Consider the following 19,351-nt stretch of genomic DNA (forward strand, 5'->3'; position numbering starts at 1 on the left):
TGTTGAGGTGATTAAGATTTGCGGCTCCAAAAAGGGATATAAACTCTTAAAATCAAGGACGACATAAGCTCTAGGACTTGTGCGTTTCCATAGAAATTTTTAGATGTGTGGGTATCAACCCAATAAAGACTTGACAGTTTCAGGGGCAGTGGTGAGTAGAACAGAGAAGAGGATTTGGAGCCATCTCAGTAGAGGTCTACGTCTGTCTCTAATACTCATTAGTTTCAGAGCCTTAATATCCTCACGTGTCAAATAGGAAGTATGGAAAACTATGTCATAGAGTTATTGCAACATTGAACAAGATAAGGGAGGTCAGAATGTTTTCTGTTTGCTTGTTTTTAGCTCTAAGTAACATTTATTCAGCAACCATTTACTGAGCATCAAATTTGTGCCAAGCAATGTGTTAGGTGCTGTGGACACAGAGATGACACTCTCCAAGAGTTCAGCTCATGGTTAAAACAAGTCACCAATTAAAACACAATCTGGTAAGGACCAGATACTGATACAGGTGAATACGTGGGCTCTGGGGCAGCAGAGAGGGACTTCTCACCCTCTTTCTTCTGAGGCTGTCAAGGGCAGGCAGGGACTGTCAGAGGTCATCCAGAGGAAGGCTCCCAGGGGGAAGTAATGCTTAATCTTAATTTAAAAGGTACCCAGGAACTGGGCAGGTTAAAAAAAAGATGAGAGAAGAGCATGCCAGATAATGAAAACAACAGATATTTCACTCATTCACGTACTCAACAGACATGAATGGGGCACATTACAAGTGAGGAACTCTAAGGAAATACAGGTAAACAAGATATGACCCCTGCTCGGGGGGGGGGGCACACATTTTCCACATAAGCAGACAGCTGGGTAAAGGCACTTGTAATTCAGAATGCTTAATATAACAATCAGGATAAGTTCAAAGTTCTCCATTCAGTGCTAATTTCGAAAAAAAATTCAGGTACTTAATACGATTTCCAAGATGCGGGCATGTGGAATAAGATGAGGCTGAAGAGAGGGACAAAAACAGAGCAAGAGGGAGACAGCAGCAGCCCAACCCCCGATTTTGGGTGGTTTCTTTACCTCTTAACAGCTCATTTCTTCCAGCTCTAAAACAGAGTTCATAATAAATTGGTGAAGCCACTATGGAGAACAGTATGGAGGTTCTTAACTACCATATGATCCAGCAATCCCACTCTTGGGCATATATCAGAGAAAAACATGGTTCGAAAGGATACATGCACCCCAATGTTCGCTGCAGCATTATTTACAATAGCCAAGACATGGAAGCAACCTACATGACCATCAACAGAGGAATGGATAAAGATGTGGTACATATATACAATGGAACATTACTCAGCCATAAAAGAGAATGAAATAATGCCATTTGCAGCAACATGGACATTATCATACTAAGTGAACTAAGCCAGACAGAGGACAAATATCATATAATATTGCTTGTATGTGGAATCTAAAAAAAAAGATACAAATGAACTTAGATACAAAATAGAACTAGACCTACAAACACAGAAAACAAACTTATGGACACCAAAAGGAAAAGGGTAGGGGAATAGATTAGGAGTTTGGGATTAACATATACACACTACTATATATAAAACAGATAACCAACAAGGACCTACTGTATAGCACAGGGAACTCTACTCAATATTTTTTAATAACCAATAAGACAAAAGAATCCGAAAAAAATAGTACACCTGAAAATAACACAACATTGTAAATCAACTATATTTCAGTTTTTTTTTTTTTAAAAAGAGGCTGTTGTGTGGATAAAATGAAGTGATTGGTATAAAGTGTTCAGCATGGTACCTGGAACATAATCAGTGCCCAAGAAATGTTAGCTGCCATCATCATCATCATATTGTTACTGTTGTTCTTATTGTTTTCATTAACTTGACTAAGGGGAAAGCGTCTGAGGCAATGTGAGCAACTTAGGGAAAAGGAAGCAGTAAGTACAACTGCTCTCAAACTCTTGACTTCCTTAAGTCCTTGAGAAAGACAAGACAGGTCGGGATGTATTTTATGTCACCCCTTGCCCCAGACCATTGCTTCTCAAAATCTTACATGGAAAGAACCCTAACGACAAAAGGAGTGAATATTCCCATGAGGTGCCTCCCTTACTGACATTGACTTTTCAGTATTTCATCTTAGAAATTCACTCTCCTCCATAATCTACTCATTTCTGTTATTGTCATCATCATCGCCATAGGAATCATAGTGCTTACTCATTTCCAGGCACTGTTACGACATTTTATATGTATTAACTCATTTAATCCTCACAGGGACCCAATGCAGATAGGTACAGTCATCATTCCATTTTACAGATGATGAAACTCAAGCAAGACACCGTAAGTAACTTGTCCAAGATGACAAGCTAATAAATGTTGAAACTGGGATGTCAATCCAGGCAGTCTGGCTCCAGAATCTGTGCTCTCTGGTGTGTTACCTCTCTAATATAAACATGCTCCCCTCCTTCAACCTCACATAGCAATATAGCTGTGAGTAGGTGTGTCATGTTTATATGGCTTCTGACATGCGGCCACATGGCCATACCCCATGCGAGGGGAACAGCCTAAGACCCAATAGCTTTATCCAGGTTTGCTACAGAGAGACATCCTCGCTAAGGACAAATGCCCAGAGCACTCACGTGGCTAATGGGGTGCAAGCAGATGATGAGGTGGCTGCCACCGGGAGATGATTAAAAAATCCAACATTAAACCAAGCTGTACTTAGAGCAGACCTGTTTTTAAAGTAGCTTTTCATCAGGGGATAAAATTTTGTCTTGACAATTTCCTTAATGGCAAGAAATGCTATATGTTGGAAGAACAAAGGAGACCCAAGGGCAAAGAGTAGAAGATTCTCACCAAGGCAGGGCTGGGACGGGGCGGGGGAGGGAGGAGGAAAATTAAACAGGCAGAAGAGAAGATGTGCCCCCCTTTTATTCCTATATAATAATGCTCCAGTGCCTCCCACCCCCACCTTCTCTCCCTGCCTTCTTCTCCAGGGGCACTAACATCAGCCCAGAGCTCATTAAAGTTTAAACAGACTGATCAATACGGACAGAATGGTGAATTGTCCATCTGCAAATTACCAAGCCCTTCATGAATATTTAAGGAACTAAACTAGGAACAGGGAGAAGAGAGAACCCAGGACTTTATTTTTCCCTCTGGAAAAAACTACAAAAGCATCTCTGTCGTTCCTGATCATCAGGATGTAAAACCAGTCAAGTGAAACTAAAAGGGAACAATTCTCAACCAGCATCACTCCTTTTCCCAAGCCAGCAAGCTGACCGCAAACCAAGGCCACTCAAGATAAATGTCTACCTGGCACAACTCAGAGATGCACTAGTCTTGCCTGACTTCCTTCCTTTCTCAGAACCCACTGTGTTCTCAGGCCACTGTGCCTTTGCACATGCAGTTCCCTCTGAACAAAATGAGGTTCCCCTCATTTGTCCACTTGGAAGGCAGGAGAGTCCAGTGACTAAGGGTGCAGCACTGGAGTCAGACTGCCTTTCCTACTTACTAACTGCATGAACTTGAGTAAGTTACCTAATCTTTCTATGCCTTTGTTTCCTCCTCAATAAAATGAGGGTACCTTTATAGGGTCGTTGTGAGGATTCGACTGCATAATGCACGTTAACATGTTTTACACAGCACTGGGCACACCTGAGGGCGCAGTAGAGGTCATCTATGGTTATCAGTGACGTCTTCACATTCGGTCACATCTGACTGAATCCTCTGTCTACATGTTCTGCATCCTCCATCCTGTCTACCTGGAGCCCCTCAGTGTTGGCCCCTTCCTCAGCTCTAGCCACAGTCACTTTGCTCCCAGCACATATCATGTTATATCCCAGCTGTCTGTTGGTCTCTGCCATAGACCATGAGCTCCCTAAAGGCAAAGCCTGTGTCTAAAGTTACCCCGACGTTGTCCCTGGCACCAGATGGACACACTATACACACTCAGCAGGTGGGAGCAGGGGAACACATGTGAGAATGCGAGAGTTGAGGCCATACCTTTGTGACGATGCAGCACGCAACCCAGATGTCTTCGGAGGACTGCTCGTGGTGGTTGAACTGAGGCTCCCACTGGTTGATTGGCTGGTCTGCGAAAGCCAAGAGGATACCCCTCTGGTCCACCAGAGCTGCACGGACACTGCCTGTCCCCACGTCCACACCCACGTAGTAGCTCCCAAGTTCCTGATCTCCGCCGAGCATTGCCGTCCCTCCACCTGTGGGGATCAAGGGCAAAACCACGTGAAGACCAAGTGGGTCTGCAAAGCCAAGCATGGGACAACTTGAAAGTGGAAATGAAGGGATGCAGCTGATGAACTGGTAGCCATTGATTATTTATTCATCCAACAAAACATTCATTGTTGCCAGTGTGCTAACAGGCACTGAGCTAGGTAGTGGGTGAACAGACAGGCATGGCCTCAGATATGGAGTTTCTGTTCTTGGAAGGGAGTCAGATGGTGAGGATTTACGAACTGCATTAATTATTCAAGCAAAGTCCTGACACTGGGTGAAAAGTGCTATGAGGATAAATAAAGGGTTATAGAGCTGAGAATCTGGAGGCAATAGATATGCATTTTCTTCTCAGTGAATTTGAATCGAAACAAGGACAATGCCCATGGCGCTGAAAAGGAACCTCGTCTGCCCAGGCGGCCATTCATTCAAAAAACTATCTACTGAGCACCTATCATGTGCCAACAAGCACTGTAAAAAGTACATACAGCCCCTCTACTCACTACGACTCTACAAGCTGAGACTATTTTTTTTCTTCCAGTTTTATTGAGATATAATTGACATAGAGCACTGTATAAGTTTAAGGTGTACAGCATAATGATTTGGCTTTCATACATTAAGAAGTGATTATCACAATAAGCTTAGTGAATATCTATCATCTCATAGAGATTTAAAAGTAAAGAAACAGAAAAACAAATTTGTGTGATGAGGTATCTTAGGATTTACTCTCTTAACTTTCATATATAAATACAGCAGCGTTCATTCTATGTATCACGTTGCACATTATATTCCTAGCATTTAGTTATCTTATAACCAGAAGTTTGTACCTTTTGACTGCCTTCATCCAATTCCCCTCTCCCCCTGAAGGTGAGTATAGTTAAAAATCTATTTTACAGGTGACTAAGATGAGACGCCAAGAGATATGTAACTTTTCTCTTAATGGTAGGTCCACACACTTAAGAACAGTAAATGCACATTGATGCATTTTATACTGATGGGCAAATAGGTCTCTGAGAAGTTAAAAGATTTAGCCAGCACCACTCAAGAGCAGCCTGGACCCGAGGTCCCACATCTGTCTCATGTCCCTTCCTTTCCTTCTTAGCAGCTTGCGATACAGGTTTGGAGAAGAGGCAAATATACTGCAGCCGTGTCAGGAAGTGACTGGGAATTGGGAAGGAGCCTCGAGGGAGACAGGATCAGGAACTTGTTAAACAATCTGTTTTCTTTACAGACCCCTTGTGAGTTACAAGGAAATCTGACCAGAGAACACTCAGGAATTCCTTGGCCTGCACTGCAGCTCTGAGTCCCTCTGGCCAGATTAGCCCCCATGACACAGACATCTCACAGAGGCTTTCATTTTCCAGATTGGCCTTTTAAAGAATAAGAACAAGCCCCCAAGATACCCATGCTGGTGAACATGCTACAACTCCCCAGGTGAGCTCGGGGCGGCCTCAGCGCCCAGAGTCTCATTTCAACCGCAGCAGCGCTCTGCACCCTTCCACTTCAAAAAGGTAATGTTTCCTTGGCAAGGACACACCTGGGAATTCTAAAATGAAGTCAGCCTGCAGATGTTCCATTACAGCTTCCTGGCTATTTATCCCAGTCAAAAACAGCTTCATTACAAGTGATAGCTTCTGACTTGATCACGAAGATTTCCCAGAGGTGTGCGGCCTCCTTTGGTTCACAGGCAGGTGTAGAGGCCAATGGGGAATATGTAGTTAAGAACATGTGCTACCTCCGTCTGAGCTTCAGAGAACAACTCCCAGGCTCCAGCCTAAGTGCCTTCTCATCTCCTCGCCCGTATGACCAGGGGCACCAGTTTTCAAACCATGCATTCCTTCAAGCATCCAAAAGGGATATCTTTCCTTCAAGCCATTACTTGGAAAAATTGAAATAAAACAGATAAAAGCAGAGCTGCTCTGTTTGAAGCAAAGATCACCCTTGCCTGGCCCTCTACCCTCCCCCCAGCAATCGCTCTGCTGGGTCCTTCCTCAGGACTCAGGATGGCTGAAAACCACTGGCTGAGGCCCTCTGCACGGCATCCCAGGCCCTCCAGGAGCTGCCCTCTGCCTGCTGTCCAGCCACATCCACCTCCGTCCTGCCCATTCTCACAGCAAGCTCCAGACATCCTGAACCCCTCGCAGGACCGCAGGTGTACCGCACTGCTACAGGACTGTCTCCCCTCGTGCTTCTCTTCCCTTGCTACCTCCCTCCTCTCTTGTGTGCCTGCTGACTTCCATTTCAAGAACCAGCTAAACCACCACCTCTTCAGGAAAGACTGCCTTGCCTCTCTCCATGCCCTGCTGCCACCAGAGTACTGTGCCCCTACTTTCTTTGCCAACTTTTTGAAGACCACTCGACTGTGAATTTTTTGCTTCTGTGTCCGTCTCCCTTACTGGCCTGGACCTGAAGAAAGGAACTGATTGATTTCTAGATCCCCAGCTCCTACAGTTTCTATATCCCCAAACCAGTACAGTGTCTGGTACGTAACTGGTTTTCAATAAACGTTTACGGAATGAACACCTAGATCAGTGAATCCACAGAAAACAAGGATGAACAGGTTCGGGCTTTAATGCTTTAATAGTTGGATTCCTAGGTTTGTACTTATCTGCACTAGTGTTTTTCCTTGATTCTAATCTCTGTATGCTTCATCCATCCAATTAACAAATATTTATTGGATGCTTACAACTACATTTTATTAATTCGGAGACACTCATTTTTTTCACATTTAGCTTCTTCAAAATTAGTGACTGGGCAACCAATGGCATCTTACGACTGATCAGTAGCATGTTCTTTCCTTCTTAGTGGTACATGAAATAATGATGCATTTTGCAATCAATGACTGATATTCAAAGAAATGCGGATTGTGCCAGGCACCCTGCTCAGAGCTGAGGATACAGTGAAGGACAAAATAGGACAGTGCCATGGCTCAGATCTTCCTCGGTCTCTTTATCTGCAAAGAGGAGGAAGCCTGACCGGGCTCGCTGTTCCACCTCCCCGAACTGACCACATACACATCCTCTTGCTGTACTCGGGGTTCCTTCTCTTAGCTTCCCCCTGTCACCACTTGGAAGGGCCCAGGGATGCTGCTCCCCAACACTGATCCTGACAAGCCAACAACTCTCTGTCCTTGGCTAGAACTGTCCAAGATTATTCTAAACACTGGAGGGAGAAACAAGGGGAAAAACACAGGAAATGAAGAATCTATACAAACATTCTGGATTACACAGACCTGGCCAGCCATCATCCAGGCTTCTCTGTACTCCTGCCAGCGCCAGTGACAAAAGAGTCCCCCAGGGGGCTGGCCCCAGCTCCTCAGGCCTGGCTCCCTCACTTTTGACTGTCTTCCTCTACAAGGAATTCCTCATCTTACCACCCACTACCCAGACATCCTGATTTACCTCCAATAAAATCCAAAGAGGCAGATTTCCACTCTGCAGCTGACTCAGGGCTTCCCCCAGCTCTGGGTTTTGGACCCATCTCTTGGCTAAACAGGAAAGAGCCCATCCTTCGGGAGAACCACCACCACCACCCCACCCCCCGCCCACACACACACACTCGTATGGACAGTGGAGCTTTGCCATTAGACATTAACTCCAGTGCTGCCTGGACCACAGCTGTATCCCCAGTGTTAGCCCAGTGCCTGGCACATAGCACGAACTCACCACGTCTCTGAGTCTCAGTGGACACCTTTAAAACCTATCTTTAGGGAAATAATAAAAGGTACAAATGTACTGTGTATCCGATGCTTTGCTAAGCAGCTTGCTTACATTCTTAATCCACTTTTTATCCTGACATCGACCCCTGAGGATAATTACTGTTATCATCCCCGTTTTACTGATGAGGAAAACGAGTCCTAGACTAGTTAATAACTTGCTCCAGTATGTCATATAACTCGCAAGTGATGGAGTTGAGAGCAATCTCATTCCCTCTGGCTCCCAAATCCCTAACCATTCTCAGTATGATATACTGCCTGATACCCTCCATTTAGTAAATGTCCATTTGCCAAGGACTCTGCTAGGTATTCCTGCCTACTCTGTCTACAACCGGCTAACTCAGAACTCAGGCTGACCACCTTCAGAGACTGACCCTTCCTCAACACCAGGTGGCCTCTCTCTGGCAAACTACCCATTTCTAGACCATTTAACTGAGACATCAGTTGGGAAGAGAGTCAAACCCACGGGAACAAGGGTATCTTACCCTCCCTGCACTGTTTGCACAGACCTCCCAGTTCATGTTTTTGTAAGAAACAGATCCTAATTAAATATTTCAAGTTCACCATGTTTCCCATTACTATAGTTTTAAGTGATCTCTTTATGATTGTTTCCACACCTGGACCCTGAAAGAAGGGAAACAAAGAAGTTCAAGCCCTTAGGCAGCTTCCCTGAAACTCAACCCTGTGAGTTATAAAAACTCTGCCAGAGGAGTTTCTGCAACTCAGATTCCTTGTCTCCCCTTTCTGTGCCCTTTGTTCCTGGGTCATAGGTACTCTGGGCTGTGTCCTAGACTCCAAGCTGTATTCCAGTCCCTCTTGGCCTCAAGAAATAAAGTAACTGCAAAGTGGAAAACATTATTCCCTTTCCAATTTGTATTTTTTAAAAAGGATTAGGATCCTCCCGCATGCCTGGCACTTTTACACATTTGTTCATATCTTCTGACTGAAACCCAGTCAAGCTGGTAACCCTATCACCATTTTATACATTGGTGGGATGGGGAAATTTGCCCTTAGTACCACAAACAGCAAACAACAGCAGCACCTGCATTTGAACCCTGGCCTCTTAAGGCAGGTTTAGGGCTCTTTCTACACACCAACCTAAAAGTGAAAACCAAATCCTTCAAAAACTTCTTCAATATCAACAACAAAGGCAGCAACAACTAGCATTTATTAAGCTCTGCTCTGCAAACCGCCCACCTGATCTTGTGATTTCACTTCACCTTTGTAACAATCCCATGTGGTTGGCACTATGAGCCCATTTTCCAGTTTAGGAGATTGAGGTTCTCAGCAATAAAGCTATTTAACGTCATAGAGCACAAAACCAGAGGAGCTGGGACTCCAGGCCAGGACGGTATGGCTCCAGAGCCCAATGGATGAATGCTGAGAGTCAGAACATTAGTTCCAATTCATTCATTCCAGTCAAAGATAAATTCTCTAAAAACAAAAACAACTAATAGGGAATATAGGGAGGCTGGTCAGATGGAGAAATAAGGACATAGATTGTGAAGGCCAAGGCACAGAAAAGCTACAGGGAGAAATTCAAGCTGGCTGTACACACGTCCCGAGCCTTACCTAACTTTTCAGTCTACAGGAGGCTCTGAAGGGCAGAAACAGCCTCCCAGCCAAGTCCCCAGTGCAGACTGGACTGGCTTTTAGCCCCTGTTCACCATCAAAAGACTGCTCTTATGGTAAATATGTATGCGGTTCATTAAATAATAGCCTTTACAGATATTATTAGAAATGTGCCACAGAAAACCACAGGCTTCATGGCTGATTCTTTAACAAACATGCAAGCTGCTCAAAGGCAACGTGAGAAAAGGAAAGAGGGTCACAGACACGGGAGGCTGTTCTCTGCACAACTATCCCAGAGATTCTAAGGGGTCATGCTCAAATACCAGTGCTGAAAACCAACCTTTGGGGACTGTTCTCTTGTATTTTCCTCCTTCTCTTCCCCTAAGTGACCAAAGACCGGTAACAATGTTTCCTAAGACTACAAGGCTCCAAAGTGGATGGGCTTACCTGCAGTCCTATTTCTCAAAGGGCCACTCCTCCAGGACTGACTTGGAAACAGTGTCTGCACATACAGCGTCCCAGGGACCTGGGAGGGAGCTCAATATCCTCTCTTGACTTTGATCTTTGGTCTTGGCTGGGAGCTCAAGTACACGAGACCCACACAATTTTTTTTTTATTTAGTTATATTGCAATCAGGGGGTTGGGAGGTTTGGGAAGAAAAAGATAAGCAATGAGTACATGGTCAACTTTAGTCTCCTTGACAGAAGGAACTAAATACCACTTTAAACAATGCGCACATACTCTAAGATGGAGAGAAAGTTCGGGATGGGAAGGAAAGCGCTAATCTGGCAATAATATCTGGTTCTCCACTGGCTTTACCAAAAATACTCATAGGAGAAAATGTACAGCTTCTTGACAGGTACTTCTCTGAAAGTGAAAGGCTGTCTCCTGCAGCTCCAATCTCATTGTATTCTTTGAACAATGAACTAGGATTGTATAACCGAAGTGCCCAGCACAGTGCCTGATATATGGTACATGCTCAGTAAACGGCAGCAACTATTAGGACTATTAACATGTGCCAACCTTCCCTTTTCACCATCAAATCACCTCTGGACATCTGCAATTACTTAATATGCATGATCTATACCTAGGTATTCTCACCATGTCTAACAGCTCAAATTCCAGTAAACAAATGTTAAGTGCTTTTTCTGTGCCAGGACACTAGGAATAGAAAGTTGAAAAATATATCATTTCTGATTTTAAAGAGCTGACAATTTAATGTAAGAAGCTGATTTTTGAAAGTCAAATGGTGATGCCTCAAGTTATGCCTTGTTGATGTACTTCAAGCTCAACCTAACGCACCTGGTAATATTACACATGGCAGTAAGGGGCTCCAGATTGCCATCGGAATCTCAGCTATACTCTTGAAGCCAAGCATCTTATTCCAACTCCACCTTTCTCTGCAGAATACAGAGACGTTAGCTGGTAAAAGAAGCACCAGTTTATTGTTTTCATCACTGTTCCAATCATTGGATCAGAAACCCAGTATTTTTCAGGATGTTGAGGATCTGCATGCTTTGGACTGAGCCCATTTTTAAAGACAAATACGCGGTGACTGGGGGAGGGATGTGTTATTAAATCAGACAGAAGAACGGCTGGCTGTCCTTTTAAATGCAAAGATGGATTCCAACAGGCAGAAAAGGCAAAACTCCCCAAATCCTCATGCCTGCCTCACAATGTGGCAGCCACAGGGATCAACTCTGAGGCAGCCCTGGATGGTGGCCAAAACCCACCACCCTCCAAGAGCCACACAGGCAACAGCACAACAGCTGACGCAAAGAAAACACAAACCCCAACCATGTTGAGGCCAAATGCACAGTATAGGCCCTAACGAAATCATGGATGGAAAATCTGACGCATCAAAGGACATCCCCAAACTCCAAAAACAAACATCACCTCAAAGCAAATTAAACTTTGAGTCTCCCATGTCCTCTTCCATAAAACCTTGCTTACGCTCTCTTCTCTTCAATACTTGTGAGCCAATAAAGCAGCTCCTGACTTGTTAAAATGCCTTCCAAGCCCTTTAATAGCCCTACCAAGCTATTATCTTTGCAGAGAAAGGGAGAGGGGGGCCCACATTTATGACACCCACCCTTCCCTCATTTACAGGGGAGGACACTCAAATCCTGAGAGGAGTGATACCCGGCGGATGGTCACGACGCCTGGAGAGGAAGAAGGTTGTACTCAAATTCAGGTTTGCCTAAGCCAGAGCAGGACTTTTATCCATCCCTGAAATGACTTGGCTTTCCTTCCCTAACCAAGCTGCTTTCATCCTGGACACACTCAGAACACAATTACAAGTCTGTTCATCCTGTGAAAACTTCTCAGACACTCAACCATCAGAAACGCCCCCTCCATACTCTGATTAATAACCACCACCTATGTCACTATAAATGCTACTGTGAGAAACATTAGATATTAACTGAGAATGTTCTGGCCCCCTACTTCCTTCTACCTGGAGACAAGCACAGCGTGTGTCATGCAGTAATAGGGGAATTCCTGGGCTGTGAGGGAGGGAGAAATTATTAATGTATAAAATAGTCCAATACCTTTTGAAATAAAAAGCCTCTAAAAACTCTCCGTCCCTGGAGAGTTCTAGAAGCACCATCAGCAAGCGTCTCTTGTGTGTAAAGCACTGCACCCCTTCCCAGGTCAATCATCTTCCTTGACCCAGAGCCCCATTCCCACAGACACATGCACGGAGGGGAGAAGAAAGATGGGGTCTATCTTTCACAAACCCAATTCACAGCCTGAGTTCACTAAAAGCCAAAGCCTGAATCTGACAGCCTCTTACTCTCATGCTAGGACCCTGGAAGCAGAAAAGTGGCAGAACAGACACACAGAGAGCCAGGGCTGGTGTCCTGATTCTAAATGCAAAGTTATTATAGTTTAACCCCATAAGCCAATTACAAAGCTATGCACATAACAGGGAAAATTACAGGCAAACTTAGTGATTTTTTATTGTCAAGTGGACTCTTCTTTGTAATACATGAATTCCTACCTCTCTTGGAGTTCTGAACAATTTGTTAAATATATATGTAGTTTATCTCCCTCTTTCACTTTCTTCTCCAAGAGGCTGCTGTTGATTTGTTGACATAATTAACTATAAAATAATATTCTACAGAACTAATCAGACCTTCAAAGCAATATCATTATCATTAGCATATTGGCCCAAATCCACAGCTTTTCTCAGAAAGTCACTCAAATAAAAACAACAGAAGAACCCACCAACCTTGATGACTGCTGTCAGACGTCAGTAAATTCAGGAAGGGCTCAGGGCAGTACAGTATTAGGTAGAGCAACAAAATCCAGTCCCTGTACCATCTTGCAAAATTCCTCCCTTGAAGACAGCGCCCAGCCTGAGGCTGGCTGAGGCCTCTGGTCTAGTCTTGTGTTTACCTGTTTATCAAGAATGGCCAGGTGGCTTCAAGGCCCAGGGTGAAAGGCCTAAAGAATGAGTTACTGGAAGATTATTGGACAGCTTGCCCCTCCAGAAACACTCCCTGTTAAAATTGCCAAGAACTACACCGTAAGCTTAAACACCATCAGTACTACCTCTGCCCAAAGTAAGGCCCAAGTTCTTTCTTTGGCCCACAAGGCCCTCAAAGCTACGGCTCTGCCTGTGCCTCTCACCTTACCTCCCTGCCTCCTCCCTGACTGCAACCCCTGAGTCTCCAACTCTACAAAGCTACTAGCAGTCCCTCAAATGAAGGTTTGGTGCCTCTGTTCATACTGTTCTCTCGTCCTTGTGATGGAGGAAATAAAAACTTGCAGTTCATAGAAAAAGACATACAATGCATACATGTTAACCTTTAGCCTCACAAATAATGGAGGGAAATGCAAATCAAAAGAATACTGAGATATAATTGTACACCTTAAAAAATGGGAAGAAAATGAAAATGCTAGTACCCATCTTTGGCAAGAGTTTGGGGAAAAAGGCAGTTTCAGACACTTTTAGTGGGAGATTAATTGGTTCAACCTCCTTTCTGTTTTCAAAATCTACCCTTTTACCCAAGAGTTGAACTTCTAAGCATTTAAGATTGGCTCATCTAAAAGATGTATACAAAAATGTCCATTTCAACTTTCTTTTTTTTAAAGGCAAGGGCACACTCACAAAAACCCTGGAAACAAATTCAATGTTTATTTATAGGGGAATTGCTAAAACTGATACAGAATCAGCTGTTAAAAACAATGAAAAGTTAAAGAAAATTGCTAATTATATGTTATTAAGTAAAAATGCAAGTTCTTAGACACCATAGTATGAACGCATTTGTATTAACTCTGTAAAGAGGAAAAGCAACAGTGGTTCTCAAACTGTGATCTCCAGAGGAGCAGCAACAGCATCGCCAGGGAACACGTTAGAAATGCAAATTCTCAGGCTCCAGCCCAGATCTACTGATTCAGAAACTCTGGGGAGTGCGGCTCACATCTGCCAGGCTACCCTGACAGATGCTAAAGTTTGAGAACCACTGTATTGTATAAGGACCTAACATACAAAACTTCAGGAAGAATATGCAAAAGCCTGCGTACTGCAGTGACATCTAGGAAAAAGAAATGCGGTGGAAGCTTGAAGGGCAATTTTTAACTTCCCCTCTCTGTGCTGTTTGAATTTTCACAATACGCAGCTAGTACTATAATAAGAAGAAAGGTCCTCGTACTGAGTTGAATTCTACTTTATATGGCTTCCACCCTCTAGTCCTCATTTTTATCCCACGGGATCAGCCACCTAACCTCCTTTGGGTGAGCTATCCCTTCAAACGTTTTAAGATGACTCTCACGACCTCCTGAGTTTTCTTTCCTCTTTGCTATATACTCTTAGCTCCTATAACCCCTCCATGCCGTGGCTTTTCCTAAAATAAAGAGGGAGGAAGAAGGGATACGGGGCACTTGGTACATTTAACAAGAATGATCTTCAGATACCCATGTTCCCACATGATGCTGTGTGGAGACGAGGGAAGCTGGGCTAGTAGCCAGCCCACCGTGAGCACACAGCAGGTCTTCTCTACCTTCCTGGAGGCCCCCTAGATGCAACACATGTTGGGACAAATCAGTAGCCCATCCAGCCCAATACCCAATCTCGGACACTAACATCAGAACAACTGGTTCAGGAGAAAAGGGAAGGGGACCTGGGGTGTCTTCACGAAGTGCCTTTGAAGGTGGGCTTGGAGGTAGCCCTCTTCAAATACCTTACTCTTCCTTTAATAGGTCCCTAGAAATCAGCATTATCTATTAATATGTCCTGTAAATAGGTACCTTCACATGAATCGCAATGTTTCTCAAACTCATATTTTGTGCCAACCCTCGTCTTGGATCAACAGATTTTGCGTGAGCATTTACTCTCTTCCAGGACTGGCACTAGTGACTTAGTAGACAGCTTTGCTGATCCTCCCAACAACTTTGGAGGGTCCACAACCCAGAGACGGGGTAACTAAGGTTCTGTGCATTTAGGTCACTTGCCCAATGTCACAGAGTCGGTAAAAAACAGAGAGGGTCTTCAACCCCATGCTCTGTCCACTATGTCACATGATGATTTAAAACAGCCGACCAATAGCCACACTCTAATATCAAAGTTGGCCACATAATTCTACTATCCCAGAATTTGGTAAACTACATTGAGTTTGGTGTATATAAATCATGCTTGATTTTATAATTTGCCTTCTCAACTTTCATCCCCCATAGCCGATCAGTAACTGAGTCCTTTCTTAATCTCTTCATCCCATGGCCAGTGTAGCAGAATTCAAGATACTCAGCTCTCAGCCTGGTCTGCAACAGATTTCAGTGTAACTCAGCCCAAAATCCAGATCGCCCAAGGGACTGGCAACACAGACATTTAGCCTGAATGATTTCTACTTTATTTTTCCACTCTGCCTAAACCCAGCCCACACACACAGCACTGCATATGTACCTGCATATGAACTCTGCTTCATTTTGTCATCCATGTTGTTAAGAACTTTCTAAATAATTTAAGTTGATGAAGGGGTTATAGGACCTCCAGGGTCCTATATAAATCCCTTCCTCATAACCTCAAATAGTCCCTTTTAAAATTTTCTTCAAAAATTCCAGTTGAGGACCTCCACTTCTAGCCAAGATGGAGTAACAGGCACCATATTTACCTTCCCACCTAAAACAACTAAAATAATGAATACAGGAAACTAAGGTTCTCGGGACACTGGACATCAGGCAAAAAACTACAGTAATCTCAAAGAGATGGGGAAAAAATGAGGTATCCTAAAACTGCTCAAGTTTAATGCCTGGGACAGAAGACACAGAAGAGGAAATCCATACCAAGCCCTGCAGTTTCCCGAACTGAGGAGCCAGAGCTAGAGGTCTAAGTAGAACAAGGAGGCTAGAATTCTTGGGGCAAAGTACAAGACAGGAGAGAGATGCACAGGAGGATGTGCTCCTGAAGTATTCAGGAGAGTACCAATCACTGTATGTATGTGAGGAAACTATCTGAGCCAGAAGCACTCAAAAGGATCACAGAGAACAATCAGTGGATTTCACACAGGGCCATGAATAGTGCCTATTCAGACCAGCCAGTGTGGAAAACCTCATAATTAACAGGGCATGGGGTAGAGTACACAGAAGGGTTTTACCTCAGCAGTGAAGAAGAATTAGCCCTACTCAACAAAGCTTAAAGCAAGACTCAAAAGGATAGAACTGTTTCCAAATAACTTACTCATGCCCCAAAACAAAGCTCAAGTGTATTTATAGAAATACAAAAAATATCTAGCACTGAAAAGGGTAAAATACATAATGTCTGATATTCAACCAAAAATTACCAGGCATGCAGAGAAGCAGGAAAATACTACTAAAATGAGAAACATCAATGGACACTGACCTAGAATTGACACATTTGATGGAACTAGTAGACACATATTAAAACAGCTATCATACCTGAATTTCATATGTTCAAAAAGCTAAAGGAAAGAGTGAACTTAAAAGTTCACACATGCAAGATTTCAAAAAAGACTCAAGTTGAAATTCTAGAAATGAAAAATAAAATGTTTGAGATGAAAAGTTAACTATATGAGATTAGATAACACAGAAGATTAGTAACCTTCAAGACACAGTAACAGAAGCTATCTAAAATATAACAAAGAGAAAAAAAGATTTTGAAAAAATAAACAGAGCATCAGTGAGCTGTGGAAAAATTTCAAGTGGTCTAATATATGTGAAATGGGAATACCTGAAAGAGAGAACAAAGAAGGGACCAGGAGAAATATATGAGACATAATGGACACAAATTTTCCAAATCTGATGAAAACTATAAACCCATATAATCAAGAATATCAATGAACCCCAAGCACAAGAAATATAAAGAAAACTAAACCAAGAAACATCATAATTAAATTGTTCAAAACCAATGATAAAGAGAAAAACTTAAAAGCAGTCAGGGTGGGGGGTGGCAGATTACGCAAAAAAGAAAAATAACCCATGAGAATGACAATGGATTTCTTATCAGAAATAATGTAAGCTATGAGACAGTAGAGCAAGATCTTTGAAGGACTAAAAGAGAAAAACTTTATATCTAGAATTCTTTACGCTGTGAAAAAATCTTTCAAAACTAAAGCTAAAATAAAGATTTTATCAGACATACCAAAACTGACATACCAAAATTCACCACCAGCAGAACTGCACCACAAGAAGTGGGGAAAAATAATATCACATGGAAATCTGGATCCATAAAATGCAAGGAAGAGCATAAAGGTAACTATGTGGTACATATAAAGACTTCTAAATATTTTTTGAATGTCTTAAAAAGAGAGCTGCTTAAAACTAAAATAATAACCATGTATTGTGGGGTTTAAAACATATATGGAAGTAAAATATACAACATGAAATAGCAGTAGCACAAAGGCTATGAGACAAGAATTAGAAATACATTGTTATATGGTTTTATATTACATATGAAGTGGTATAATACCACTTGAAAGTTGACTCTGATAAATTAAAGATGTACACTATAAACCTTAAAGCAACCACTAAAATAATATCTGAAAAAAGGATATGCCTAATTAGCCAATAAAGGGGGAAAATGAAATTAAAAAAAATTAATCTAAAAGAAGACAAAAAAAGAGAGAAAAGAGACCAAGAAACAGATGGAACAAATAGAAAAAAAAAGCAAGATGATATGTTTAAAACAAACCACATGAATTGCATTATATATAGTCTAAACACCCTAATTAAAAAGCAGAGATTGTTAGACCTTGCTTTGTTACCCAGTCTAACTATATGCTGCCTAAAAGAAGCCCACTTTAAATATAAGGAGACAAATAGGTTAAAAAGCAGAAGGAAGAAAAGATATACCATAAAAGAACAATCAAAAGAAAGCTTAAGTTTGCTGTATTAACATAACATTAAGTAGATTTTAAAGCAAAAATATTATCGGGAATAATGATTAAGTAGCTATCAGAGCAAAACATATCATCAGAAATTATGAAATAATAAAGGGGATGATTCACCAAGATGACCTAAAAATCCTAAATATTAATGCACATAATAACAGAGCATCAGAATACATAAAGCAAAATCTGATAGAACTGCAAGGAGAAATGCATATGTCTACAATTATCACGAGAGAATTAAATATGTCACTCAATAATTGGTAGAACAGATAGACAGAAAATCAGCAAGTATATAAAACATTAAGAGTAGTCAATGAAGCTGCCTAACTGACATGTAAAAAGCACTCTACCCAACAGGAGCAGACTACACATTCTTTTCAAGTGTACGTGGAACATTTACCAAGACAGACCACATTCTGAGCCATGAAACAAGTCTCAAAAAGTTAAAAGGATTCAAGTCATATAAAGTACTCTCTGTGACTACAGCGGAATTAAAAGTCAATAATAGTTAGATATGTGGAACATCCTCAAATATTTGGAAACTGAATAACACACTTCTATATAACCATAGGTCAAAAAGACATTAAAAACAACTAGAAAGTATATTCACTGAATGAAAATAAAAACAGCAAAAGTTGTGGGATGCAGTTGAAGCAATACTTAGAAATTTACAGCATCAAATGCCTATCTTAGAAAAGTCTCAAGTAAATGACCTTAATTTCCACCTTAATAAATTAGAAAGAAATGAGTAAGAGGAGCCCAAAGTTAACAGAAGAAAGGAAATAATAAATTTTAGAGCAGAAATCAGTAAGTTAAAAAAGAAAAGGAAAACAATAAAGAAAATAAATGAAACCAAAAGCTGGTTCTTTGAGATGATCAATAACATTAATAAATTTCTGGCCAGAATGATCAAGAAAATAAAGAGAAAAGAGACAAATAACCAGTCTTAGGAATGAGGAGATGAAATTACAACAGATTCTATAAATATGAAAATGATAATAAGGGGATATTATGAGCAACTTAGATGATATGTACAAATTCCTTGAAATACACAAACTATCAAACCTCATTCAAGGAGAAACAGATAATCTGAATAGTCCTATATTATTAAATCAGTTGACTTCTCCTTCTCCCCCATAAAAAAACTCCAAGCCCAATGGCTTCACTGATGAACTCTACTAGATATTTAAGAAAAGAAATAATGGCAATTCTACACAAATTCTTACAGAAAACTGAAAAGAAGGAAATACTTGCCTGTTCATTCTATGAGGCCAGAATTATCTTGATAACAAAACTTAAAATACAAGGAAAGAAACTATATCAATACCCATCATTAACACAGATGCAAATATTCTTAAAATTTTAGCAAATAGAACAGAATCCAACAAAATATAAAAAGGATAATATAGGTCCTGGGATTTATCTCAGGAATACAAAGTTAATTTAACATTCCCCCCCCCAAAAAATGAATG

At 41.8% G+C, this 19,351-nt stretch overlaps 1 protein-coding gene across 5 annotated transcripts in view; it reads right to left on the minus strand.

Annotated features, from left to right (window-relative positions):
• Nucleotides 1-19,351, minus strand: part of FGGY (FGGY carbohydrate kinase domain containing) — a 411,736-nt gene that overhangs the window by 387,316 nt on the left and 5,069 nt on the right. For 4 of the 5 annotated variants that reach the window (XM_060139919.1, XM_060139918.1, XM_060139916.1 and 1 more), the window contains exon 2: nt 4,017-4,231. In XM_060139919.1, the coding sequence (XP_059995902.1) occupies nt 4,017-4,217 (201 nt within the window). In that variant the 5' untranslated portion in view covers nt 4,218-4,231. Of the gene's footprint in view, nt 1-4,016; nt 4,232-19,351 lie in introns of those variants that run through there. The other variant, XM_060139920.1, reaches the window with a different exon arrangement.

The sequence above is a fragment of the Lagenorhynchus albirostris genome, chromosome 2, assembly GCF_949774975.1.
Source record: "Lagenorhynchus albirostris chromosome 2, mLagAlb1.1, whole genome shotgun sequence".
NCBI classification, from domain to species: Eukaryota; Metazoa; Chordata; class Mammalia; order Artiodactyla; family Delphinidae; genus Lagenorhynchus; species Lagenorhynchus albirostris.